General features: G+C 40.0%; 1 protein-coding gene across 1 annotated transcript in view; it reads right to left on the bottom strand.

Moving 5' to 3' along the window:
* Positions 1-1,560: 1,560 nt before the first annotated feature.
* The window catches only part of C6 (complement C6), a 60,047-nt gene continuing 34,045 nt past the window's right edge, over positions 1,561-27,562 (bottom strand). The window contains exons 11-19 of the mRNA XM_046000730.1: positions 23,890-24,056; positions 22,033-22,258; positions 20,795-20,966; positions 20,444-20,555; positions 16,953-17,085; positions 15,822-16,010; positions 9,863-9,953; positions 7,030-7,271; positions 1,561-2,289 (exon numbers count right to left, since the gene is read on the bottom strand). Of these exons, the coding sequence (XP_045856686.1) occupies positions 2,108-2,289; positions 7,030-7,271; positions 9,863-9,953; positions 15,822-16,010; positions 16,953-17,085; positions 20,444-20,555; positions 20,795-20,966; positions 22,033-22,258; positions 23,890-24,056 (1,514 nt within the window). The 3' untranslated portion in view covers positions 1,561-2,107. The remainder of the gene's footprint in view (positions 2,290-7,029; positions 7,272-9,862; positions 9,954-15,821; positions 16,011-16,952; positions 17,086-20,443; positions 20,556-20,794; positions 20,967-22,032; positions 22,259-23,889; positions 24,057-27,562) is intronic.

Below are 27,562 nucleotides of genomic sequence, written 5' to 3'. Positions count from 1 at the left end.
AGGCAGGGAGTATGACTCTCTCTATGAACACTGTATTTACTCGGCTGTGGATTCCCCTGGTCTCCCTCCCTCTCCCTCCACCCCTCAGAAAGATATGAGGTAGGCCTGAGATCCGGGGAGAGCAGCTCCAGCTCAGTCTTGAGGAAAAGTTCTTGATTCAGTTGTTAGTGCCTCTCCTGAAGACATGGGAGTATTGAATGCCCCTTTGCCCTCATGTTGAATTACTAACTGATTTCAAAATCTTAACCAGCCAATCCCCAAGCCTGTGAGTGGAAGGAGATTTCCTTCCTCTAAAATTCAATGGGATTTCTACCTAGTGGAAGGCGGCCATGCCTCTTTGCCTTCCCTCTTTGTCTTGGGAGTGCTGAAGGAATGGGTGCTAACAAGATGGCACCACTTTGGGTTACGAACTCTTGGGAAAATAAAAATTCCCACTCGATGGCTGTTACACTAGGAAAATGTTTCTGTTCCTACTTTTAATTATTTTCCCTTCCTTGTACTTCTCCTTTGATATTGCAAGATGTTTCAGATTTTGCTAACATGTTATGATGAATGAGATGGGTGAGGAGTGACATTTAGTCTGTCAGGTCTGATGAGGGTGTTGCAGGTGGCCGTGCCTCATGGCCCCCCTTCCACTAGATAGGAGTCCCACTGAGTTTTAGAGGAAGAAAATCTTCTTCCACTCACAGGCTTGGAGATTGGCTGACTAAGTAAGGCTTTGAGATCAGTTAGTAAATCAAACAGAATGAACTGTTGAATGACTCTATTTCTAAACTGTTTTCAAAATGTTGCACTCTTGATGGTCAGTCTACCTGGAAAGTTGTTAGGAATTCTCAGGCCCTGCCCCAGACCTGCTGAAACAGAAACTGTGGGGGTGTGGGGGGAGGGGTTGCAGGCATGTGTATCAGTTAGCAGGCACTTCAGGTGACTGATGCACATCAATATTGAGAAAGATGCTCCTCTTTCCCAATAAAAACGTGTGGTTTTTGTTGGCTCTCTAAGAAATGGGTGTCTACTTGGTATGGCCCAATGCAGAAAACATAATTTAATTTAAAAATTTTTCCTTCACAATTCTCTGATGATTTTATTTTCCACCCATCACATACTTCAGCTCAAAAACTTCAGGATGTACTTTAGCTGAGGCAAGGAAACTTGCTTTTCCTGAGTATGGAACTCCAGAAGTTTACTAACTGCCTTACATGAGGCGATTTCCACTTCTTTCCAATCATCCTTACTGTGATGCTTACTACTATGGTGTGTTTCCTAGCATAAGATGATGAAACTCTTCTCTCCTTGCCTTATTTTCTCCATGACAACTGTCATCATCAAAAATACTATATATCTATATACTTGTTTTATTTATTTATTTATTTATTTTAAGATTTTACTTATTTATTTGACAGAGAGAAATCACAACAAGGCAGAGAGGCAGGCAGAGAGAGAGAGAGGGAAGCAGGCTCCCCGCTGAGCAGAGAGCCCGATGCGGAACTCGATCCCAGGACCCTGAGATCATGACCTGAGCCGAAGGCAGTGGCTTAACCCACTGAGCCACCCAGGCACCCCACTTGTTTTATTTTTTGTATGTCTTTCTCCACATGAGTGTGAGCTTCATGAAAGCAAGGGATTTTGTCTTTTTATTCACTGTTAATTCCCCTGCATCTTAAACAGTACTTGGCACATTGTAGACATTCAGAATTATCTCTTGAATGAATGCATGAAGGAACGTTGGGTTTCAAGAATGTGTTTTACAAGTTGTAGGTTTCTGTTTATTTATTAATTGAAGACGATTATGGTTTTTGTTCTCAATTCTATTTCTGAGAATGTTTAATACTATAGGCTTCATAAGGTCCTCAGATGTCCCCTCATTTTAGTGCAATGTGAACAGAAGAATTTACTGGATTAATGTGAAAGTTATTACCTGGGTATACACAAAGAACATCATGGATTGAAACTGGATAGGAAAGGCTAAGGCAAGGTGAATAATTGCATGAAAATAACACAAAAGAATTTATGTCTAACCTCTGGGCACACCAGTCTGCTGTTTGTAGGAGGATGCCCTTTTGTAGAAATTATTTTTAGAGAGTAAATCTGCTTATCAGTAATTGTTTTAGGCTGAACACCTCCCAGGATACAATATTTCCATTTTCCTGTTGGCACATCGTACAGCTCCTACTTCGCAGATGTTCACTGTTTTCTCATTCGTTGATGATCCTATTCTGACACAGTAGAGGTGGCTTCCACCCTTGAAGCACTGGGGAGGCAACAGGCATACACATTTGGAAATGGAAGCTGAAACGAGAGGGAGACAGTGTGACTCACCATATTCTTCGGGGTTTGATTTTACCCAGTTTGTTCCCAGAGCAGCAGGCACTTTGGTGACAATGTATCAGAAAGCTGGAAAAAAGGCAATGACCCAAAAGACCCAACTGTGCTCGAATGGAGTCATCTGGTTGGAAGAGACCAGAACGCACTAGTAAGCCAGTAAGATTCAGGAGTTGGGCTGTTTCTGGCACCTCCTTCTCACTCACTGCCCACATCCAATTGGTCGCTACATCCTGTCAATCCATTTCCATGATGTCTTCTATCTCTCCTTGCTGTTATTTCTCATTGGCACCACCGGAGAACATTCAGTTAACTTCTCTTGAGAAGGTGCTATGAAGCCACATAATAAGCCAAGAGATTTACATTCTTTATTTCATTTAATCCTCTCAAAAAACATATGGACTCCATGTTATCATGCTAATTCCAGACATGAGCTTGTTAGTGAGCTTAAGTGATTGGCTAATGGTTCCACAATTAGTAAGTGGTAGAGGCAGGTTTTGATCATAAATGACCCATAGGCTTTAATTCTTTAACATAACTCTACCACAGTTACTTTTTTCTTTCTAGAATATTTCTGGGTGGATGATTCTTTTATGAGGCCTGGTTTCAAAACTACCCGGTCACTTCATAATTCATATAGATCTTGCATTCATGAAATCATTTAAAAATAATTACTTGAGATAAACTTACCAAAGCCAAGAATATTACAAAAATTTTGAGTAAAGGGATATAGGCTCGTTTATATACATGCATATTTTAATCAAAGGTCAAGGTCCTCTACAGTTTGACGTCAAAATCCCTTTGCATATTGCCTTCTCTGTTTTCTCCATTCCAGGTAGAGTAAGTCCCTCTCTGCTTCCCAACCAAGACCTCAGTGGTGTTCTAGTTTTTGTACTCTTGCCCCTGCTATCCCCTTCTTTTGCTACACTGATGTGCTCCCTCCTACTCTCCCCCACATATCCAGTTTCTACAGGTCTTGCTTTCTCCATGAAGCACTTCATAGCCATTTGTCCCATACCAACTAAACTTCAATTAAATTTTTAACTAAACTTTAATAATGTAAATCTGTAAGTACTATATCTGACATTTGTTAGTACTGTATCTGACACTGACATGTCTTTCTCTCAAGACAGTTATAGGTGGTTTATTTGAGAGATCATTCATCTCTATGTCCCATTTACCTCTTAACGAGGTGCTCAATTTAATTCAGCTTCATCAGTTGGTTTCAGTTCTGAATTTGAGGTACAGGTGTAAGTATTCAAAAAGAAGTGTATTGATAGATCTGGGAAAACTCATGTTGCCAAAATATCTGAGTCAGACTGAGAATCAGCAATGATGTCATTAAGAAGTAGCTTCTTGGGGTGCCTGGGTGGCTCAGTGGGTTAAAGAAGTAGCTTCTTTTAGGGGGATATCTGTTCTTTCCCAATGGAAGAAAATGGGGAGAAGAAGTAGGGAGACACTCATAGACGTCCTGTAGACTTCCTGTCTTTGGTAGAAAACATTTCATGAAAGAGCATGCATTCCCTTGTAAGCCCTCTGTCACCAGCTAGAGAAGATTCTAGTTGGGAAAGGTCTTGCTCATTGTTGTAAACAATAGGGTTTAGTGAAGGACACCTCTGGAGAGGATGTCCATTCCCAGGCTTTTGGAAAGGCCATGGTCACTATTGTTTTAGGATGGTTATGGCTTAAATGCTCTTAGCAAGATTATCTTTAGACTACCAGCACCAAAAGGCCCTTCCCACCACCTCTAATGCATCCTCCAACACTCAGTTCTCATGCTACCAACCTTATGAAACACTTCCAGGCCAGAAGATTTTTATCTTTCTCACAGTTCTTATTACATACTGGCTTGCATAAGGTTATTCATGCAATTATCATGAAAAGTTACTCCTTTAGCCACTGTGAACAATTTGAAGGTACAAAACTCCTTTATCTTCAGTGTCTTCATCGTACCTTGTACAGTGACATCCACATCTTGGCTACTAAATGGATGTGTGCTGAATAAATTTCCCCCTTCTATTAGCCGAGGGTGGATATTTTTGAAATATAGGGAAAACATTCCACGTCCATAAAAATGGCTCCTTAAGAAGCCGTTCATGTTCTAACTTTTGAAAAGTGAACTTTATGTAATTTTGAAGTTCCATTTTAAATGTTTCTTTATTTCATTTTAGATAGAGAAGGAAAAGCGTAGCAAAGTACGCACAAGAACACAGTTCAACCAAGAAGACCTTCCACCTTGCCATGAGTGAATTGGGCACAAAATACACTTTTAGCTTTCTCTTTCTTCATAAATGCTGTGATTTGTACGGTGATGCCGTTCTATAGTGTTACTGAACAGAATTCTCTGTGACATGACTTTTCCTCACCAGTTGAAGAAGACTGACCCAGGCAGACCATGTCTTTAGGGGGAAAAATGCTTTCAGGATTCTGATTGTGTATAAAATTAAAGAATCTTTTAAATGACTTAAATCTCTCATTACCAAATGTCCATGTATTAGTTTGACTACCCCAAGATATTCTGTTAACTTGAGCAATACTGATTAAATATTCAAACTTTTCTGTGTTCTTTTTTTAGACAAACTCAGACTCCTGGAGACTATAGGATTTAGATATATGTACAGTGAAGAGCTAATAAGCAGATTTTGATGAAATTGTAAGCCAGATATTATTTGTTACTCAGACAGATCTGAAAAGAATAATTTGTGGAAAATAGGAAAAAAAATCGTTGCTATACAGGGTTCCATGAAAATCTTTTCTTCATGATAAATATGGAAGGATGGAACCTCACACTAAACACATCCTCAAATACCAGTTCTACCTATTGTAGCACAGACAGGGACCATTTTATCCTGTTTCCTTTTATCTTCAGTGTGCATTCCTGACAATAATGTTCCTATGCTACCATTTTCAAAGAAAAAGGTTATATTTTAAATATAAAATGATATTCCATAATACTTTCAGCTCTTTTCTACCATAAATTATCATTTCTGAGACACATGTCAGTTGGGTAATGGTGTTAGTCTGGCAATGAAAAATGAGTAGTAGTGTTTAGCTACAAGATGATTTGATACTGATCAGAATTGGGCAACTTACAGAAAATAGAAACCTAATGCCACTTCCTGAGTATCAAACTGACAGAGAAATAAAGGAGTAATAACTCCAAGCATTGGTGAAAGTATGGAAGGCAGTCTTAATTATACATTGTAGGTAGGAATATAATATGGTAAAAACATTTCTGGAAAGCCAGTTGATACACAGTACCAACAAAGACTTTACGTTTGAAAGTCATGTTTACCTAGGAATTTCATTTTCTAAGTTATATCCTAAGGAAATAATCTTAAAGATTTATCTGTGATAGATTTGTCTATTACAGCACCTTTTATAACAGCAAAATATTGGGAAAAATCTAGACATTTAAGATTAATTAAATAAATTATAGAATGTCCATATAGGTTTTGGCAGACATTGAAAATTATGTGGCAAAATAATATATAATGACGTGAAAATAGTTTCATGATATATGAAGTAAAAAACAGCAATATATAAAATAAGATGTAAAGGATGATACTTTTTTTTAAAACTGCAATATAATCATGGTCATCCCTGAGATTTATAAGGCCCTGGGGAATTTTTTATTTTTATTTTATTTTTTGTGAAATGCCTCTCTATATAAATAATAACAAGCACTCTAAATTAGAGTGTCAGCCCCATACTAGCAGTCCAATCTCAAGCAATCTTGACAAATACCCTACTGGCTGGTGGCTCACCAGGCTGCTTTCTGGAAATGAGGGTCTAGCTCTGAGCCACAGATGGCTCTACAGGCATGAGTCCCAGAGCTCCTTGGAGCAGCTGGTTGACCCCATGCATGGTGAGAGAGAAGCAGAATGTTGGAGAATGTTCCACTAGCGAGAAACAGTGCCTGAGCCCATGAGCCAACCCTGTCTGGGCCCAGAGTGTCCTACCTGGTTAACACTGCCAGCCTTGGCTAGTCCCAGGCACTGCAGGAGGACTTAAAAAAATTTGAAGAAGATGCTTCTGGCAATTAGTATCCACGAGGAATTTGGTCTAGGCTCAGGGCACTCTGGCTATGTTGTCCTAGCCAGTCCCAGATACCAGAGGAAAACTTAGACAATTCTGATGAAAGCTTTCCAAAGCTGGGGGTGGGGAATGGTGCCTGAAGCATGAGACTGGGACAAGGGATTTTCTGCTGAAGTCTAAGGGTAGTACTGATTGCATATGCAATGAACAATAATTAGGAAGATTCACCCTAAAACTACGAAAGTGGTTATTTCTAACAGTGGGTGGGTTATTTTTTTTTTCTTTCTATTTAAATGACTTTATAAAAATTTTTACCATGTAAAGGAGTTATCTTTGATTAAGGAAAAGTTTTTGTTTTGTTTTTAGAAAGAGTATAAATGCAAATAAGATGAACTAGTTGCGGGGCACCTGGGTGGCTCAGTGGGTTAAAGCTTCTGCCTTCAGCTCAGGTCATGATCCCAGGGGCCTGGGATGGAGCCCCACATCAGACTCTCTGCTTGGCGGGGAGCCTGCTTCCCCCTCTCTCTCTGCCTGCCTCTCTGCCTACTTGTGATCTCTCTCTCTCTTAAATAAATAAATAAATAATCTTAAAAAAAAAAAAAAGATGAACTAGTTGCAATGAAGATTATGTGTGAGCATTTCTAGTCTGTGATCACTACCGCAGCTCACCTGAACATTTTTCCCAGTCGTAGCAGGTGTCGTAGCCACAGGATTCTTTCCTCGTGCTATTGGCCGAAAGTCTTCTCCTTTCAAGACCCCATGCTAGCTGTGGACCTTCTTGGCAGGAACCAATATGCAGAAAATGGAACTGCTGATTATTTAAACATTTCTCGGCCAAAAACTTACAAGCAGATGAAGTAAAGTAATGGCTGGTGTCTGTATCAAACGCGCAGAGGTCTTCTGAATAATGGCTGCCCAAGAGACGAAAGCAAACATTCGCATATGAAGATTAGAAAAAACAGATGGCAGGCAGTCGATATAACATGTGAACTCACCACTCAGTTTTCTTCCCCAATGCCCCCCCTCCCCCAACCCCGTCCCCAGCCTCTCTTCGTTCGGTTCTTCATCTCATCTGGGATGTCTTGTGATTCATCCTTCTAAAGTTTCATCTTTATCTTGGTGTTCCTCCCAACTGTCTTCAAATCAAAGTCTGAATTCTTCAATTCTGGTCATCAAGATCTTCAGATTGAGGATCGTGACTCAGCTGGAGTCAATTTGACTCCAATTAACTTTCTACAATTTCACTCCAATGAACTTCCCTTTCTAGAATTGTTTTCTTTTCCTTCCTGATCACTATCACCTGACAATTGTATTGATCATTTTCAAAAATGATAAGATTACTTCTCCTTTGTTGGCATCCCATGCTCTGTTCCATCAGCATTGCAATGTCTTTCTTCTGTGCCTATCTGTGTCCAGTTCAATTCCTGGCTGCACTTCTGCCTTCTGCACTTGGAAGCTAACCCTGACCAATCTGGCCCATATAGTCTGGACTGCCTCAGAACTCTTCAATACTTAGTATTTGGAACACTATATATATATATATATATATATATATATATATATATATATATGCAAACACACTTGCACAAACACACTTGCAAATATAGATATCTATATGTAGATTGCAAGTGTGTTTGCACTTGATTGAGGGCATGAGCTTTTATGTCATTCCCCGGGGTAACTTGCTTAATCTTCCTAAGTAGATGCTGGGTCTTCCTCCCGAAACCTAACCAGTGGCCACAGTCCTCCTTTTATTGAGAGGATAAGAGATTCTTGATTACTCTAAATTTGAGTTTCTTCTTGGATGCCAGTTTTAGAGTCCACAATCAGGGCATCAGTGTGTAAATTTATCTCCAGGAATAAAGGCCACTCGCTCTCTGTGGGCAGAGAACTTAAGCTGTGGGTCCAGTCACTTCTCACAAATACCTTCAATGCTGTGTAAAGGAGCACTGAGGACTACAGAAAGAGGCTAGAGAGGTAGAGAAGAGCTGAAATTCTGACAGTTCCAGAGGATAGTCTGTGTTCTTGTAACTTGGTATTGCAAAGGTTAAGACAGAAGCTTCCCCTGCATGACATGGGCAATATGAGGGTTGTATGTACTTCCCAGGAGGCCATCTGCTGGATGAGGAGACTCCAGCAGCAAGAAGTTATACGGTGGACCATTTCTGGTGAAGACTGGGGTGAGGGGGTAGAGAGGACCACCTTTGTGCTGAATTATATTTGTGGCACTATATGGAAAAATACCCTAGAGTGTTCCTAAATAAATAAGAAATGCCTATAAGTGTTCATTCACCTGCAGCACAGAGGAACATGAGAGCTACTTAGTGTTAAAAGCGAAGGATAACAACTGGGCACAATCTATTGGCTTCCTGTCCCAATGTTCAGTCTTTCTCCTCCTCAAGTCATTTGACTCTAACTTTATTCATAGGGCCTGTGCATCCAGCCAAAGAACTGTACTTCTTAGCCTCCCTTGCAAGGACCTGTGGCCATATGAATAAGTGAAGGTTAATGAGATGGCAGTGAGTGGTGGGTGTTCCAAGAATTCTCCTTAAAAAGAGGGAAAATGTCCATTTTTGGTCTTCTCCCTTCCTGCTTCTACAGAGTGATCTCTGACCATGAAATAACTTTAAGGATGGAAGAACAAGAGCAGGAATGAACCTCAGTCCTACTGGCAATGAGGATGGAAGAACAAGAGCAGGAATGAACCTCAGTCCTACTGGCAATGAGAAAGTCATCATACTAGCCCTAGAATGCCTATTTCTGTATTTATTTTGTGAGATAGAGAAACAAAATTTTATCGTCAGCTAACATTGTTTAAGGGTTACTGAAAGTAACCCTTAAATTAAGAAGCTCCCTTGACTCTCCTTAGTTTGTTCATGTAAAGAAAAGGTAGTTAGGGGTGACTGGCTGGTAAGTCAGAAGAACATGTGACTCTTGATCTCGAGGTTGTGAGTTCAAACCCCACAGTCGGTGTAGAGATTACTTTAAACGAAGATAAGGCAATTATAACAACAAAAAGGAGATAGCCATCTAGTCATGGCAGTCAGAGGGAGATGTATCATTTTCCCTCTTCACTCTCTCTACCCCAGCATGAAAAAATAAACTGACAAAGGGGTGTGTTTATGTGTGAAGTCTGTACTCATGCCACTGTCTCTATTCTAAGCTTTTGGAGTCATGACCTTGCCCCGTGCTTAGGAGCAAAAGGAAGGTTTTGAGATACTTGAGTCTGAAACCCATTACGGACAGGAATAAGTCTTCATAAACAAAACTGCAAGTTTCTTCATAAACAAATGCCATAGAAACTTAGGGAATGGGGCTGAGAGATAATTAAGAAAGCTTGCTACCAGTGGGGAAGAAATCAACACAGCAGAGGGGGTATCAGTTATGTGAAAAATTAATATGTTTCGTGTTTGTGCTTCAAGAAGCTCAGCTCCTCTATCAAGCCGGTTACACTAGACTGGTTTTCCCATTTTCCAAACACAGTCCATAGAGTATCTCTCACCCACAGTCTTCTTCTGGAGACATGCAAATGCATTCAGATCCCAACTGTTTTTGTCCTGGTTGGCAACGGCCCTTTAATTTTGTCAAAAAATCTGAAACAAAAGAAAACAGGTAAAGAGCAGTGCACCGCATGGATTCCACATGGTAAGTTTGGACTTAGGAGGAAAGGCAGTGGTGAAAAGTTCTCTCTTATCACCTATAGTTAGGGCATTCATTTTGCCTTTTCCAAATACGTTGTCATGAAATATTCTGTCTGAAAGGTCCTTTCTAGCTCTCATGAGACGTCATTTTCCCAGCCTAAAATTGCTATAAACTTCATGGAACTGAAGAAAATGGAATTGGTGAAATTTGTTAATTTGTTCTTCAAATATTTCCTGTGTGATTACGATACTCTCAGCACTGTGTTAAGTTCTGGAAAATAGTGGATTGAGTAAAATTTCATACAGAGTCTATGCTCACAGAGCTTAGAGTTTTGTGAAGGCAGACTGACATTAATCAAACACACGAATACAAATAGAATTGCTCATGTTATTCATGCTCATAGAGAGAAAGCACATAATCAAGAAAACTGACGGGGTGCCTGGGTGGCTCAGTGGGTTAAGCTGCTGCTTTCAGATCAGGTCATGATCTCAGGGTCCTGGGATCAAGCCCTGCATCGGGCTCCTTGCTCAGCAGGGAGCCTGATTCTCTCTCTGCCTCTGCCTGTCACTCTGTCTACTTGTGACCTCTTTCTCTCTGTGTCAAATAAATAAATAAATAAATAAAATCTTAAAAAAAAAAAAGAAAACTGACGTCATGAGGAAGGTTAGGATTGGCAAAATGGAAAGAAGAAAGGGAAAGTGTTCACAGCAGAGGAACCATTAGGCATGGAAGTTTGAAAGAGAGGCAGCAAGTGATTTTCCTGGAACTGTGAGAAGGCCTGTGTGGTTTTAGTGCAGAAAAACAAAAGCATGGAAGGAGATGAGACCAGAGAGGTAAGTGTGTGCCAGGCTGTGTGGGGGCTTACAAGGCTTTTGGAAGATTTTTGCCTCTATTTTATAAACAATGACAAGTCTTCAGTGGGTTTTAAACAGGGGGTCCTATGACAAAGAAATTATCAGGTCTGGATTTTGAAAAAGAAATTAATTTTGGTGTCTGTGTGGAGAATGGATTTGAAGAGGCATGGTGACCAAGAAGGCTATGGGTAGACAATCTACGAGATGATTATAGTAGTTCAGGTGAAAGAGAATGGTAATTTGGACCAAAATGTTGAGTTGGAAATGAAGAGAAGTAGATAAGCCTGGGACATATTTGGCAGGTTAAATGGATGAAATTGCATATCGTGGGTAAGCTGTGTGAGCTGCAAAGTATGATTCTTAGGTTTCTGGCTTGCATTAGACAATAAGCTTTGGTGCCTTAACTGAAATGGAAAATATTATAAGATGCTTAGTTTTAGGGAGGGGAGGGTAATGACTCAAGAGTTCTCTGCAAATGTTAAATTTGTGGTGTCTTTAATTTATTTTTAAAAAAGATTTTATTTATTTATTTGAGAGAGAGAGAGAGAGAGAGAGCACAAACAAGGGGATCAGCATGCAGAAGAAGAAACAGGCTGCTTGCTGTGTGCAAGGAGCACATTGTGGGACTTGATCCCAGGACCCTGGGATCATGACCTGAGTCACCCAAGCATTCTTAAATTTATGCTGTCTTTTAGACACTCAAACAAACTAGATCAAAATAGGTACATAAAATGTATTTATTTTAAAATGTATCTATTTTAGATGTATCTATTAAAATGTGGCCATTTGGGTTTAAGCTCAGTGGAGAAGTTCTGTGCTAATGAATTAAATTTGTTATTATTGTTCTTTGGGGAATCATTGAAGCCATATGTATGGGTATGATTCCCCAGCAGGAAAATGTAGCATAAGGTGAGGGGACAGATATGAGCCTTGAGGAACTCCAACATTTAATGTCCAAGCACAGGTGGGAGGCTGCCCAAAACAGAGAGCAACAGCCAGAGAGGTAGAAGCCAAACAAGATGGTGTTGTATATTGGGAGCCATGAAAAGAAAAGGAAGGTCAACACTGGCTGGATGTTCCTAAGAAGTCAAAGATGAGGATCAAAATAATATCCATCAGTTTTAGAAGTATAGATGTCAGTGACAATGGTGAAAATGGTTCTTTTGGGGTAATGTCTCGAAAGTCAGATTTTCTTCTAAGAAGAATCCATGGAGAAATGCAACTCCTAATGCAGGTGTTTATCCCTGCAGGATATTCTAGGCACTAGTATGTGATGGTGGGGAAGAAAAAGATAAAAAGAATGAAAACAGAAGTGGTCCCCTTTTTTGCATGAATGTAAAGGACACTATGAAAACAGACATTAATTAAATAATCATAATAATGGGTTTATACATAAAGGCCATGATAGGGACTTTGTAGAAAGGGAACATGGTTCCAGAGACCAAGTAACAAGAAACCTCAACTGAGAAATACAAGAAAAGATCCACGAATAAATGAGGCTTGATCTAAGACAAGCAACTGAACAGTGTGTATGTGAGCAATGGAGATTAAAGCAGAGGGAGTAACACTTGGGTGTATTATATGGAAGGGGAAGTCTTGGTTGTCTTGGCTTACATGAAAGACCATCCAGAGAACCTTTAGACTAGTTGAACTTGACCTAGAGTTGACTTCCTGAGCCTATTGCATGAAACGAACTTCCCAGAACTGATCTGACTAATCCACAGAACCGCAATGGCTTCCGGAAGCAAGTAATCGTCGAAGGATGGCAGTAGGCAGCTATAGCTAGATATTCTGCCATGTTAAATGGCTGAATAGGAGACCAAGCTCATGGTTACTCATTTTACCCTACCAGGCGGAAGGTTTGATGAGGGAAGGAGGTTTATGCTAGAGGCAAAAATAAAGATTTTAAAAATCAATAGGTTTTCTTCATAACAATGAATTTCATAGCATTTCCCACTCTCATTCTCTGTCAGGAACCCTATTCCTTCTGGTGAAATCTGGCCCATAACTTCCCTGAACATGGAGACGTACAGCTGCTGGGAAGCCCTCAGATATTAAGCTTTTCCATTGACATGGGATTATTTTTCTTTGTTGTAGAGCTATACCTCTTTGCCCTTCGGAAATAAGTCCACACTTAGGTCAGGGAAGGACTCTGAGCTGTACATTGTTTCCAAAGAGAATCAATTTTCAAGCACTTGGCATTACTGATTCAAAGTTGTCATTGATCACATGCAAGGAGTCCGACCTCTCAGTGTGTCAAGTGGAAGTCAGAACCAGCTGTCAGCTGCCCACACTGCCCCGCACAGTTTGTGAAGGACATGGAACGGAGAACATTGTGATCTTTGGAGGGTTGGTGTTCAGGGGATCTTTGGGAGTGTCAGTTTCTCATAGGAAGAAAAAGTAACTGTGAAGGCATGTACCATCTCATTTCCCCAGGAAGCCAAACCCTTTTCACGTTGAAGTAATTAAAAAATCTTTTCCTAACCAAGGATGGCCTGAAAGCCTCTTTGTCTCACAGTTCCCCGCACATTGAAAGGAAAGTGTTCAGCTTTATTGATTATTTTCTCTCTCTTTCTGACTTCCCTCATCGATCTTTTTGCCAATGTTGCTGGAGAGAAAATATATGAGAGAGGATGTTTATTTACTTTATCTGGATGTAGAAAAGTTCATTCTCTCAGATTGGATTATAATTTCAATTTCTTCTCCAAACATAGTCATAGGACTGTGTGTGTGTGTGTGTGTGTGTGTGAGAGAGAGAGAGAGAGAGAGAGAGATAGTGCTGCTGTTTGTAGAGAGAAGATACTACCCAAGACGCCAAGAGGATCTTAACCATCTAAAGCCCGTGGTTCCCTCTCGTATGTGTGATCAGGAGTCAAGTGAAATCCAACCATAATGTCAACTTGAAGTTCTCACAAATTTCCATGATATCTCTTTATCAATAGTGTTAAGGTTATTTTAATAGGTTAACTTTTCCCCTTTCGTTCACACATTAGGATAGCCTAGAAGAGGATATGGAAGGCCAGATGGCAGTGAGCTTGGGGAAGGAGTACAGCTGTTGGTCAGTTCCCGTTGACCCAAATTGCCCAACCTTGGGTTTAATTGAGCCTCTCTATACCTTCTGCTTTTTCATAAGCAAAATGGGCCTGATCATACCTGATCTCAGATACATCTTCCAGGATTCTTTCTTTCTTTTTTCTTTTCCTTTTTTTAAAAAGATTTTATTTATTTTTTGACAGACAGAGATCTCAAGTAGGCAGAGAGGCAGGCAGAGAGAGAGGAGGAAGCAGACTCCCTGCTGAGAAGAAAGCCCAATGTGGGGCTCGATCCCAGGACCCCAGGATCATGACCTGAGCTGAAGGCAGAGGCTTTAACCCACTGAGCCACCCAGGTGCTCCCAGGATTCTTTCAATAAAAATGAGACATGTTTTGAAAAAGCATGCTGAAAAAGTTGGAAGATATGAATTGTTAGAAGCCCTTAACCACTCTTCCAAGTTACTGAGTCACCAGACTATTTTCTCCGGCCCCTCCATGACAGTAGCCTGATAATTGAACTTCCCAGTTTGTAGGCTCCTCTGGTTAGAGTAGGCAGTTAGATAGGAATGAGCAGGGCAGGGATGGAGCAGAAAGGCACCTGCTAAGCATCAAAGGGGGGTGAAGCCACCTGTTGTCGTGAGGAAATCTTAGGCCAACATCAAGCTGAGGTTATGTGGTATCTTCAGGTGACGTTTCCCTCATTATAATACCATTTACGCTGCAGTTTTGAAAGATCCTTACCCCAAGCTAAAATCACCATGACAGTTCTGCTTAATCCAAATAAGGATTGGTATGTGGATTCCTGGAAGAAGCAGACTTCCACCCAGAAATGTCCTAATTACCTCAATGAACATTCCTCCCCTAATTACTCAAAATACAACACAAGCTTGTAAACAGACTATGTATATGTATATATTGATAGATAGATATATAGATAGATAGATATAGATGTAGATAAATTTAAAAGCCTTCTCTAGTCAATTTGTTTCAAAAGTGCCTTTAAGTTTTTATCTCTTTTCAAAACCATGGTTCTCAACTCTGCATGGATCTGGTTAGTTGGAAGAGATTTTAAATAAACACCAACTACCAGGTCCTCTGCAGCTCAGTGACATCAGAATCATGGGATGGGACCTAAGCAGAGGTGATTTTTAAAAGAAGTGCCCCATCTGGAGTTAAAAAAACACACATTGTTTTAGAGGAATTGATATGAGATAACCTAGATGATGAATTATGTATTTGTTTTATTTGAGGAAGAAGTCTTGGAACTCGTATCAGAAGATCCTTTAGAAAATAAGATCTTGGTCCTACTTTGGAAAATGGGTGAATAATCGTGCATTTATATATTTCAAATTAAAAGAAAATGCTTAGGTAATTAAAAAGTAGTATGCATTACTTTTTTATGGCTCTCCACTTTAAGCACATTTTCAGTTTACCATTAATTCTGATTTTTTTAGGGTGCCTGGGTGGCTCAGTCAGTTCAGCATCTGTCTTTGGCTCAGGTCATGATCCCAGGGTCCTGGGATGGAGCCCTGCAGGGGACTTACTGCTCAGTGGAAGCCTGCTTCCCCCTCTCTGTCTGCCACTCCCCTTGCTTGTTCTCTCTCTCTCTCTCTTTGTCAAATAAATAAATAAAATCTTTTAAAAAATTCTGATCTTGTTAGATGTTAAATTCAAATACTGTAGCGTTCTATTGGAAAGGGAACATTGATCTCACTCTCTAAAGTTTGAAGATATCTATCCGACTAATCACTTTTATTTGCTGCCTGTCTTCATTGTGACACAGGTTGAAATAGGAAACCCAGCCCATAGTGGAATCTTCCACTTTCTCTTCCCAAAACACACTCAGGAAATAGCCCCACTGTGGATGCTATACCACCAATCTGGGGTGGGGGGTGGCATCTTAGCAGAACCAGACCCTGAGCTGCTACTCACTTTCTTCACAGGTGAGTGAGTCTGCAATGTGCGGTGTCCAGGAACCCTCACTGCACGTGTACCTTGATGGCCCAGCAACAACGAAGCCTTTGGGGCATGTTAGCTCAATGGAATCGCCAATTTCATAAAATTGCCGAAACGGTGAGATCGTCAGACCTTCCTGCGCGACTGGCTTGAGGCACTGTGTCTCTGCAGGCAGAGAAACATTTCAGATTTGCTTAGTGAAGCAGAACAGTGAACAAATGTAAGCAGATTTTAGGCAGCCCAAGAGGTGATTTTAATGCTACTTATTGGATGGGTGCAGCATTAAGGCCGTGTTTTGATCAGAAAACTGGGGTTCTGGGGGTGGGCAGAGGATCCCACCCTTCCCCTGAGAGACTCCTCCACTGAGCCACTCTCTTTAGTTCCACTATCTGAGGTTCCCTTGCTAAGGATGTGGCTCCAGAAACTTCCCACTTTCATTACATTATTGGGACTTTTCCTTTCAAAACGTACTTTTCCCCCTCTTCTCCATTGCCTGGGTTCCCGAGAGCAAGTCATCACAGTGTGGATGACCAGAGGCAGACGTCCTAATTGACACTGGTCTCAACTCTGCTTCACGGGGCTCCCTAGTAACTCTTTGGGGTTCCTACTTGAGCCTTCCGGAAATCTTATTTTGACTTTAGTGTAGCCTACAAATGGGCAGGCTTCTTCCTCTCTTCCTTAATGAAGGATGTGAACATGCTCCAAGGAGAAATCTGCATGTCACATAAAATCCCATTTCTGACACATTAGGAATATAAGTATCATCTTCCTGGGACTCATCAATTTGCATTAACTGAGACATCAGGCAAGGTCCTGAGGTCTGAGGTTCGATGTAGGTAGCAGACTTTCGGGATTTCTTTGCTAAGCACATGATTTGTAGTCCTGCCTCTAGGAGGCTAACACACAGCAGCCTGAGAACTGAAATAGGAAGACATTTTGAAATTGAATTTTACCAAATGAATCCTATTTTCAGCTTTGCTAGACCTTTTTACCAGAGTTACGAAAAAATCACACAAAGTAGTGATCTGAGGGTGTGATTTTGCTCTAGGTGTATGGGACACATTCATTCTTTAGAGCGGTCATGCAAAAAGTCTGCTTGTGTCTCACGTTGGCATTCCACGTCTCCTCGCCTCCATGTCCTGTCTGGTAAACATCTGAAGTACTGGTAGCCAACAGTTGCGAATCCAGTAAAGCATGAGATTTCCGCATCTTCCCCAACTGCGTACAGTTTCTTCTCATTCTAGAATTAACACAGAAACCACAAATTATCAACGCCACAATCTCTAAATACCTTGGGGATGGTCCTGGATTCTTTCCATTCCTTCACTCCTGATCTCCTCAGTCACAGAGTCCTCTCAATTTCTACTTCTAAACATCTCTCAAAGCTCTCTCCTTTCCTTTGCCACCATCACTGTCTTTGTTCATGGCATTTACAATCTCTTACAAGGACAACCTTCTAACTGGGCCTTTTCCTAAGCTACCTTCCATATCGCTGCTCTAAATTTATACACACACACACACACACACACACACATATATATATATAATATATATACATATCTACACAAATATATATATATATATTTTTTTTTTCCTTAGAAACTTCCTCCCCACTGGATATAGCATGCCCTACCACTGTAAAAGTTAAAAATCTGTATATACTGACCCTAGAGTGGCTATAAACTGAATAAATAATGTATTCTACAGGGATTTGCTGTGGTGGCTAATCAACTACATATCATTTAAAAGTGTTACTCAGTTCTTAGTAACCCAGGGGTCATTCTATAGTTTCCCAGTTATGTGTAACTAAAATACAACTACCGTCATGTGGGAGTTCACTAAACTCTTGGCTCCTGTAAAACCTACCTCTCACAAAACAAAACCGCCTGCCATTCTCTGAACGTAATATTCTCAGTCATGCCACCATGTCCTTATCGGGCCGTTTCCTCCGTGCTCCACACCTTCTGTCTTCCCCTCTCTCAGGACCCAACTCAAATAGAATTTCCTCTGTGAAAACCTTCACTTTCCCAGCTTCATGAGGTGCACCATTCTCTCAGGTCTGGGGGAAACTCGTACAAAGCCCTATTTTTATAACGTGTGCTACACTGCAGCTTCATTCCCGACCCAGGAGTGGCACTTGTTCTCTTCTGCTCTTTATTAAAGACCTACTCTCTACTGACTCTACTGCCTCACCTGTCTTTACAAAGGCTTAATAACTCTGCTGAATGAATGCAAACCACCATTCTTCTGAGGGGGCAGTAATGTAACACTCTTTTTTCCTTACTGAGAGGAAGAAAAATGCAAAGAATTGACTAGGAAGTTATTCTCTGAGAACTGAAATCATGAATTTTGAGGGAAGTGAAAAAAAAAAGCTCTTTTTTTCAATTTTCGTTATTACTTGGCCATCAGATTCAACTCGCCTCCTAGAAGATGATTCCTTTCCTGACTACAAAAAGATTATTCCACTACTGGTTATTATGGGTGTGGCTTTGTTTCTAAGCGAAATGGACTAATGTATAGCATTAAGGATGTGGATATTTTATTCAAAGGTGCACATTTCTTCTTGCATTCCTCCCCAAATAAATATATGTTCCTGAGCTTCTGTTTATGTTTATCTTATGAGGCTGGAACCTGTAAGTGTACGTTGCAACCATCAAACTTCTACCAACACATCTGCTAAACTGACTGAACAAGGGAACTTTACCTAAAGTCACTGTTGCTTGCTTACAGGGGTAGGCAATTACCTTCCTGTGCAAGGACACGGTTGCTCTAGCCTAGAATGAGGCATAGCTGCCTCTGTCTCAGAACAAGGGGTATCTTTCTACGTGGAATCCCACACGGTACTCATTAGGAAAAATCAAAATTATATTACGTTTGAGTAAAAACTACTGTCAGTAGAGAGTAGGTCTTTAATAAAGAGCAGAAGAGAACAAAAAGTAATAAATACATTCATAGGAATGTAAATACATGTCATCTAATTTTATAAAAAGAGTCATTCAAATAATGAATCACTGTTGAAACCCTTTGTGTGCTTTTAAAATTAGAATGTTGATCATTTTAACAGTGTTTGTGAGCAGCTGGCAAAAACAGGTTAAAAATTGCTTGGGTATCAGGACCTGACCAAATGTAATTTTGAAGAGTATGTTCTAGGCCAGGGACTAGCACAGCTCCTCGGTAAAGGGAGGGCTACACGGGGTTTGCGGTGACTCCTCACCTCTCCGTTTTTGCCACCATCAATAATACGTAAATAAACGAGTGTGATTGCATTCTCAAAAAACTTTGTTTAAAATAAAAAAAGAAAGGAAAACAGATGGCAGTTCAGATTTGGGCTGTGGGCCACATTTTGCTGACCCCTGTTTTTAGGGGACTCGTCCCCACAGTGTGACTCTGGACATAGCAGCATCAGTAAGACCTGGGAACTCCTTAGACAGGACAGTTTCTGGGCCCTGCCCAACACCTGTTGAATCAGAAATCCCAGGCAAGAAACCCGGCAATCCATGTTTTAACAAGCCCTCCAGTGTCCTGTAGAGCTCTCGAATCTCTAAGGACTAAATGACATTTATCTCACTCCAACATATTTTCTCCCCTTACAATCTTTAGGCAGAAGACAAATGAATGCAGAGGGTACATTAGCCAGGACTAGGCTCCATAGATATTTATTTGCCGGCATTGGAGAATTGAGGGTTATTGATTTTTGATCATAAATATGATACAGTTGGAAAACGATTAAAGGCTTCGCTGAGTTTAAGAAAGCTAAAAAATTTTTTTGAAGGTAAAATTAATTAGGGAGCATGCCTTCTGTGATCCATTTTAAATATTATGTCTAATTTATATCTCAACCACAGACCTGTCTGATAAGCATATTTAGTTATCTTAAATCGTAGAAACATTGTAGCTCAATGAAAAAAGATAAAATTAAAAGGTATTAAAACTATATTGATTGCTGAAGAATTCTACAGGTTTCTAACCCAAGGCATTACAGGCTCCACACCTCCTATGACTAAGCTTTCTCTCTGAAAACATGTCTTAGATAGCGGATTGGTTTGCTCAGACTCAGAAATAAACAAACAGTCAGGGGCACCTGGGTGGCTCAGTGGGTTAAAGCCTCTGCCTTCAGCTCAGGTCATGATCCCGGGGTCCTGGGACGGAGCCCAGTGTCGGGTTCTCTGCTCAGCAGGGAGCCTGCTTTCCTCTCTCTCACTCTCTGCCTACTTGTGATCTCTGTCTGTCAAATAAGTAAATAAAATCTTAAAAAAAAAAAGAAATAAACAGTCAGATCTTAGTCGCAGATTCTCACAAGTCATCTGAACCGATATTGTGGCCAAACTCCACTTCCCATTCGCATAATGGACCATTAGCTTAGGAGCCAGTAGCTCCAAGAAACGTAGGCGACCTGCTGTCTTTGGTCTAACAAGCAGGTGTGGAGACCTCTCCAGGGAATTCAAGACAGAGGCATGGTAGAGTGTTTTTAAGTATTAATTTTTAAGTCAACAGAAGATGATTAAACTGGGAAAACAATGATGTTAAATAAGAGAAAATGCCTAGTTTATGTTCTAAGGTTTGGATTCCGAAGTCGAAGTGAAGGTCAGGATGCTTACCCGTATAAATCCATTTTCTGGAGGAATTGGCCGAGGACACCCCGAATCTGATTCTTTCTCAGGGAGGTCTATTTCTTTCCTGTCTTCATCGTCACTGACACATGGTTGTCCACTAAAAGGGGAAAGTAAATTTATGTGTGTATAATGTAACAAATGTGTGGTGGGTGTGTGTATATAGATACGCACATACACACAACCCATTTACATGTGAATGTGTACGCATAGATATAAAGAGAGAAATCAGTAGCATCAGATTCACCAATACCCCCACTAACACACTGTGTTGGAATAGGTAAGATTCTGATTCTTTACTTAGAAGAAAATAAAAAAAACCCCGTCACCCATCCTTACTCGTTCTCCATGATGGAAAACGTGCAGTGCTCCTCTTGCCGCTTCTCCCCCTCACAGTTTTTCCCTCCCAGTTGCGGGCTGGGGTTGTTGCATTCTCGGGTTCTGGATCTCTTGTAAGTAGCATCACACGTGGTCCAGGAAGACCAGCAGCTCCAGCTCCCATCTATCGTATCTGGAACACAGGAAGCACCCCCATCCTGGTGCAGCTGGGACAGCTAGGGGCGTGAAGCCCGCTGACATGGTCTCCTCACTTTTTAGCTGCGTGGTTCTTTGAGGACCGTCACGGGTTATAGTAAAGATGAAAAGAAGTTACCTGTGCAAAGGGCCCGACACCTTGCCTGACTTCCCTTTCCTGTTCCCACAGCCTGAATAAAACGGCAATAATTATCAACAACATATCACACACATATGTAGATGCATACATATGTGTATAAAGACAAACTTCTGAATAGAATATGTATCAAATTATTTTCTTAAAGGTAATAGAATACATTCTTATCCGCATGACACATCCCCTTTCTAAGGAGGATTAGAGGAGGCCATGAACATTATTTAGCCCTGTATGAAAACTTGGGTAGGGGCTTAATTTATCTCTGATTATAAAGCCCTCATCATTCTACATTATACAACAGAAGAGGCTTATAACAACAGCATCACATACTTTATTTTATAGTATGGTTTTTATTTTATTTATTTTTAATAAGGTAACAATTTAATTTTAAATGAATTTAAATTTAAATTATTAAATTAAATTTTAAATGTTAAATTGTTTAAATTGAATTTTAAATTTTTAAATTTTAAGTTAAAGTAAATACATTTATTAAATTTAATTTAATTAATTTAATTTAAAATTAAATTGATCTCATTTTAATAAATTATTTAATTAATTAATTTATTATTGGCCACAGGTGCCCAGGTTACAGGCATTGATTGTGCTGCTTATTCCATACATATAAAATCTTCAGGTACATCCTGGCATTGTCCCCATTTGATGATGAACGGATTGAGGCAGAGAGGGGTTGGGTGACCTTCCCAAGGCTACACAGCTGGTGGGTTACAGCAGAGCCTCACTCTCACCAGGGCTGTTTGTTTGATTTTAGAGTCTAATTTTTTACAGGCTTCTTTTCCTTGTGAGTTTGCATAAGGTGAAAAATAAAACTTTTGTTTTCCTTGACCAACCTAGGACACATTGTGGTGGGGAAGAGGGATCTCCCCCACAGGAAGTCACGGATACTCACTGGATTTATAGTCTGGGGAGCGTCTCTCACAGTTGTCTCCGTAGGTGCCGCTTTGGCACACACACAGACACTCGGTCCCCGAGAGCGTGGGGCGGCCGTTATTAGGGCATGGAGCGCACCGGCAAGGGTCAAACTTGGCCGCGTATTCTCGGAAAGCTTTCTTGAGGTTGTTCCGTCTTGTCACCGCACAGGGGATGTTTCTCACCAAGTCCGTGATGGGAGCAAGCTAAGAGCAGATGGTAGAGAGGCGGTGTGGTCCACCACTTTCCTTGGGCATATGCTGCCATCACTGATCAGTTCTCATGGACTGAGAGGAAAGGTCTGGAAAATCTCACACTTCAAAGGGATTATTGTGCAATATAGCATATCTGCTTTTTGAACTAGTGGACAAAAACCCTCTGCATGAGGGCAGGGGAGTTTCTTTTCTTTCCCTTCTAGGGAGGGTAGAGCAGCTCTCTACAGAATTAGTCAGATTCTCTGGTGCCGGATGTGATGTCTCTGGCACTTACCTTCCCTGGAATTTTGCTAGGAAGGAAGCCTCCCGGCAGGTGTTGCTTACTTGGACTTAGATCACATTATTCAGTAAGCAACAAATGCATGCCTCAAGTCACTGAGACAGGTAATGGAGAGTTGGGCGGTTCACGCACGCTCTGCCAAAACCTCATTAGGTTTGATTTAAGCAGAAAAATCCAGAGAGGGTGAAGAGAGGCTTTCTGTGTTCTTTTTTTCCACGGACGGGATTGGCTCTTGGTGGGACCAGATGAGAAACTATGGAGTGGGAGAGATGAATTTGCCCGTAGGATGAATGGAAGAATTACGGTAACAAATAATTGGGCTAACACAAAATCAGGGCTCATTTTATTAACATTTGAAAACCTCAAAGGAATGACTATGTAATGCAGCTTATGAGTCACAGGTGCCCAGATGGGCAGCCAGATCTCCTTTTCCCATCATAGCGTGTGGAGCTCAATGTATTTTCACATTGCATGTAAATTATTCTTCTTTCATAATGATTGAACTCCTTTATCTTCATTTAAATGAAATGAGCAGAAAAGCTTCTTTGAGGGCTTTAAAAATGTGTTTATGTTTAGTCAAAACTGGTTCTAAATGGCATATGACTGATATGTGGGCAAAGTATTCCATCAATAATAAAAATCACCCTTTTATGTAATCCCAACAAATGCAGGACAGGTAATTTTAATCAATGGTGATAGAAACCGGGAGCCAAATGGGTCTAAGACCCCATTTATCCCACGGAGCTATACTGAAGATTTAGACATGCTCATCGAATAAAAAGTTGCAAGAAAGGTACACCAATCAGATTTATTGTACAGATGGGGCGCTGAGGAGCACCACTTAAGGCAAGATGAGCAGATGTATTCCCCAAATTCCCCTTCCTGGGGGCTCCTGGGTGACTTAGTCAGTTAAGCAGGTAAGTGGCTGCCTTCATCTCAGGTCATGATCTCAGGGTCCTGGGATTGAGTCCCATAGTGGGCTTCCCGCTCCCAGTCTCTGCTAGGTGGAGATCCTGCTTCTTCCTCTCCCTCTGCCTGCCACTCCCCATATTTGTGCTCCCTTTTTCTCTATCAAATAAATAAATAAAATCTTAAAAAAATAAATTACCCTTCCTGGTGTTTTATGTATGCTAAGAATTCTAAATACTGTACCAGAGATCCCTCATTTGAAGAGCAAACGCAATCGATGTGTAATTTAACATTTTTAAAAAGAAATGCACACTAAAGACAGACATTTCCTTTCTCATGTGTGAGGAAAACGGAAAAGGAATTGGGTGGTGTGCAGTTTGGGCTGCTAGAGAACCAGTGTAGCTCTCTTACCCACAATATTTCTGACTCTTACCTCAAAGTCAATCACAGTGGGATTTTCCTTCACGGACTCTAACCACTCCGAAAATTCCTTCTCGGAAGGACCAGAGTTCCCCCTCTCCCACACCAAGGCGGCGGCGTACTTACTCCTCCCACCTCGAGTCAGGGAAATAGATTTCTCTGCTCCCTGCATAACCGAACCTGCAAGGTGTTTCAATAAAATGACTCATTTAACTTTACTGCACATTCAAACTTTAAAGAAAAGCCTGTTTGCACGGGAGGAGAAGTAGATGGTAGTCATGTAGCTCCATTAAAAAAGCTAGTGAAAAGCGAGAGAACAGTCCGCCTCAACCCTCCAGGGAGTTCAGTAATAGAAATGATAACGGCGTTAGCTGTTCCCATTTATTAAGCAACTTGTCTATGCCAGGCACTTTGCACTGATTGTCTTAAGTTAGTCTCACAACAATCTTAAGAAGTAGATATTATTATAAACACAGGCACTGAAGCTAGAGGTAATTTAGCCTGAACACATGTCCAGTAACTAGGGGTGGGGGTAGAGGGAGGAGGCTGGGGCATGGATGCTGCCGAAGTCCAGGCTACTCTGCTCCCAGCTCTTGGAAGCCAGAGCTCCCACTTTTGATATGTATCAGCGTATGACTTGGGACTTCAGAAGAGCACAAATCACCTGGTTTCTGATATCCAATCAGTGGACTGCCAGGCTGGAGATTTCCATTTAAAGTTGATAGAATGCTTTTAAGTTCAAAGACAAGGGCAAAAGCACAACTAATCAAAGAGGAAGAAAAGGTTAAGCCTCAAGATAAGAGGTGGCACGTTGTTTCTTTAGGAGCAACGATATTTAATGTACAGTGCGCAGATCTTTTACGGAGATTTTCAAAAACAATTCCTATGAGCTAATGATGTCTTTAATTAACAAAGGTAGGAACTGAGTAATAGGAAATCATAGTGAGAAATAAAAGCAAATGGAATGAATCATTGCTGTATCTTCTGTTGAATAACTCTAACCAAAACAGAACCTTCTTATCCCTGTAATTAATATTGATTAATGAAGATAGAAAGTTTATTATGCATTTTAACATAAAAAAAGTAAATGGAGAGGAGGTTAGTGATTTGGGTGAAAGTTAATGGCATTAATTTTGCATCTATTATGCAGTACAGATTAGCCATGGCTCCATTGATTTGAAGTTCTACAGTGAGAATCTAGAATGAAGAGCCCAATGGGTGAAGTACTCTCTCTGTGAAGAAAGTAGTATATCCTTTTCAAAGTGAGGTTGTGTAAGATAACACGGATGGGGTATAAGAAACCATTTTAGAGGCTTTTGTATTTATTTTTCATATAAAAAAGGAGAGAAATTAGTATTTGTCAATATATCGCATACCAGTTGTCAGTAGCTCTGACACGCTAGTTCACATTTGACTTGATACCATGTATTTCATGAACGGATTGACACCAGTAAGAGTTAAATATGATAGGCATGGGGTCCTGAAGAAGGAGTGAGCATTAAGTCTGTTTATACTCCATGAGCTAGCTGCAACAGAGCTAACTCTTGCAAGACAATAAGTAGTTTAAAAGATTCCAGGAAGGAAATGCATATTGAGGATGGTAGTAGAAAGAACAGATGTTTCTGTTACTTACACAAGCTTCTCATAAGCCACAACATGAGACTGATACCAAAGCTGCCCAAAACATATCAAAAATTTCAAGGAGTTTTTAATGAAATATCAATTTGTCAAAGTATGAGCAAGACACTGAAAAATTCTGTTCATTTCATGTAGGTTATCTTTCAAAATTTTCTCTTTTCCATGTCTGTATATATTTTTGTGCATAATATATTTTTAGAATACTACATTTATAAAGTTTGTTAGTATTTTTTAAGTAAGTATATTAGGGATATATAGTAAAAAAAATTTAATGATATTATTACAGATTTTAAAAGTTTGGAGTCCAGTGATTTGATCAAAGGAGCTCAGGATCAAACATCAACACAGTATGTTTTGTGTGTTTTACTCTTAAATGTGCTTTGATGTTAGGCAAATTTTCATTGTGATTAATAAGCATTTGTTGAAATCTGCTATATGCTAGGTTAGAGACTGAGAGAAATGTAAAATATGGCTTTTGTATTTGAAGGACACAGACTCTCAATGAGAGAAAAAATAGGTACATAAATAATATTAGCAAAACCACAGAGAACTAAAAAAGGGAAGTAAGAAAGAAGGAAGGGAGGAAGATAAGAAGGGAGGTTAGGGAAGGGAAAAAGAGATGCACAAAAAACCCAACATTTTGTCTTGGTGTTAGAGAGTGGTGCAATAATTCAGGATTCCTGAGTTAGGGTCTAGGCACTTAGGGAGGGTGGTACTAGGAAAGGACTTTGAGGCAAAGCTAAGACATGGTAGGGGACAATGCCCTCCCAACATGGGCAGAGACCTAGAATGAGGGATCGATGGTTCCATGTTCTGGAAACAGTGCCCATGGACAACCACTTGAGTTGAAGTTGAAGGTTCAGGTAGGGGAAGAGCAGCAAGACAGAGAGGATCTGGATGGAAAGTCAAGGAGATTGGACTTCATTCTGTAGGTTTAGAAGGGACCACATTCCCTAGAAACATTTCAAGTTAGAGAGTTCATATAATTCAGGAGTATTAGCAATGTGTCACATGGGTAGCAATGGATAATGGATAAACCAGTATGGAGACCATTGTAATACACTCGGATTTTGCAGTGTCCTCACCTCATTCTTACAAGCTGAAAACTGTGGGTCCATATTTAACATTTTCTCATTTCTTTGTTGGATGAATTTTATAATTGATAACAGAGCAGGGTTTTTTTTTTTCAGTAAGTATATTCTCAAAATTCTCTCAGATTTTGAGATGTCCTCCTATGACCTTTATATAGGAAATTACTTTTTTTCCCCCTCTCTCAGAAATTTGTCGACATTATTGTCTTATTGCATTGAATTTAGTTATAGAGAAGTCTGAGGACAGACAGTTTTTGTTGTTTTGGTTGTTCTGTGGGAGACTTGTTCCTTCAGTCAAGATAATTGAATAATTTATTTTTTAAATCTTTCTATATAGTAAATTAGTTAGGATTTGTCTTGAAGTTACATATTTGAACCATATCTCTGATGTATATAATCAAAACAAATTTGTTCCTTTATTTCAGGGATGTATTCATATATAGTTGTGTCTTTTTCTTCTTTTCTTCACAGTTTTCCTTTTGATTTTTGGGGATCTCTATTGCAGGAATACAAATTTCCACACCCTAAAATATCTGACAATTATATTAAATTATATTTGTCATTCAATTTCCATTAGATTTTTCTTAATAAATGTTAATACCTAAATTTTCTCTGCATTTATTATGAATTACTTTAAATCCTATTTCTAAATGTGATTAACTTTCTTGGTTTTATTTTCAGGCAATTATATTTTGTTCTTGCAGTATCTAATTTATTTAGAACTATAATGGTGATATTTTTCAATGTTTGTTTGTCTTTGTACCTTACTTTGAAATTTGCCTTTTTAATTAATTCTTATAATCTTTCTGTTTCTGAGCACTTGATTTTTGAATTCACATTGTTGTTAATTTTTGAATGAAAAACTGGAATAGAGCCTATATCCATTCTTTGGTATATATTACTAGGTTATTTGTTTTGCATGTTCTTTTTTCTTTTCTTTTTTTGCTGTAATATGCA

This window comes from Meles meles, chromosome 3 (assembly GCF_922984935.1).
Source record: "Meles meles chromosome 3, mMelMel3.1 paternal haplotype, whole genome shotgun sequence".
NCBI lineage: Eukaryota > Metazoa > Chordata > Mammalia > Carnivora > Mustelidae > Meles > Meles meles.
This window is presented reverse-complemented; position numbering and strand designations above follow the sequence as displayed.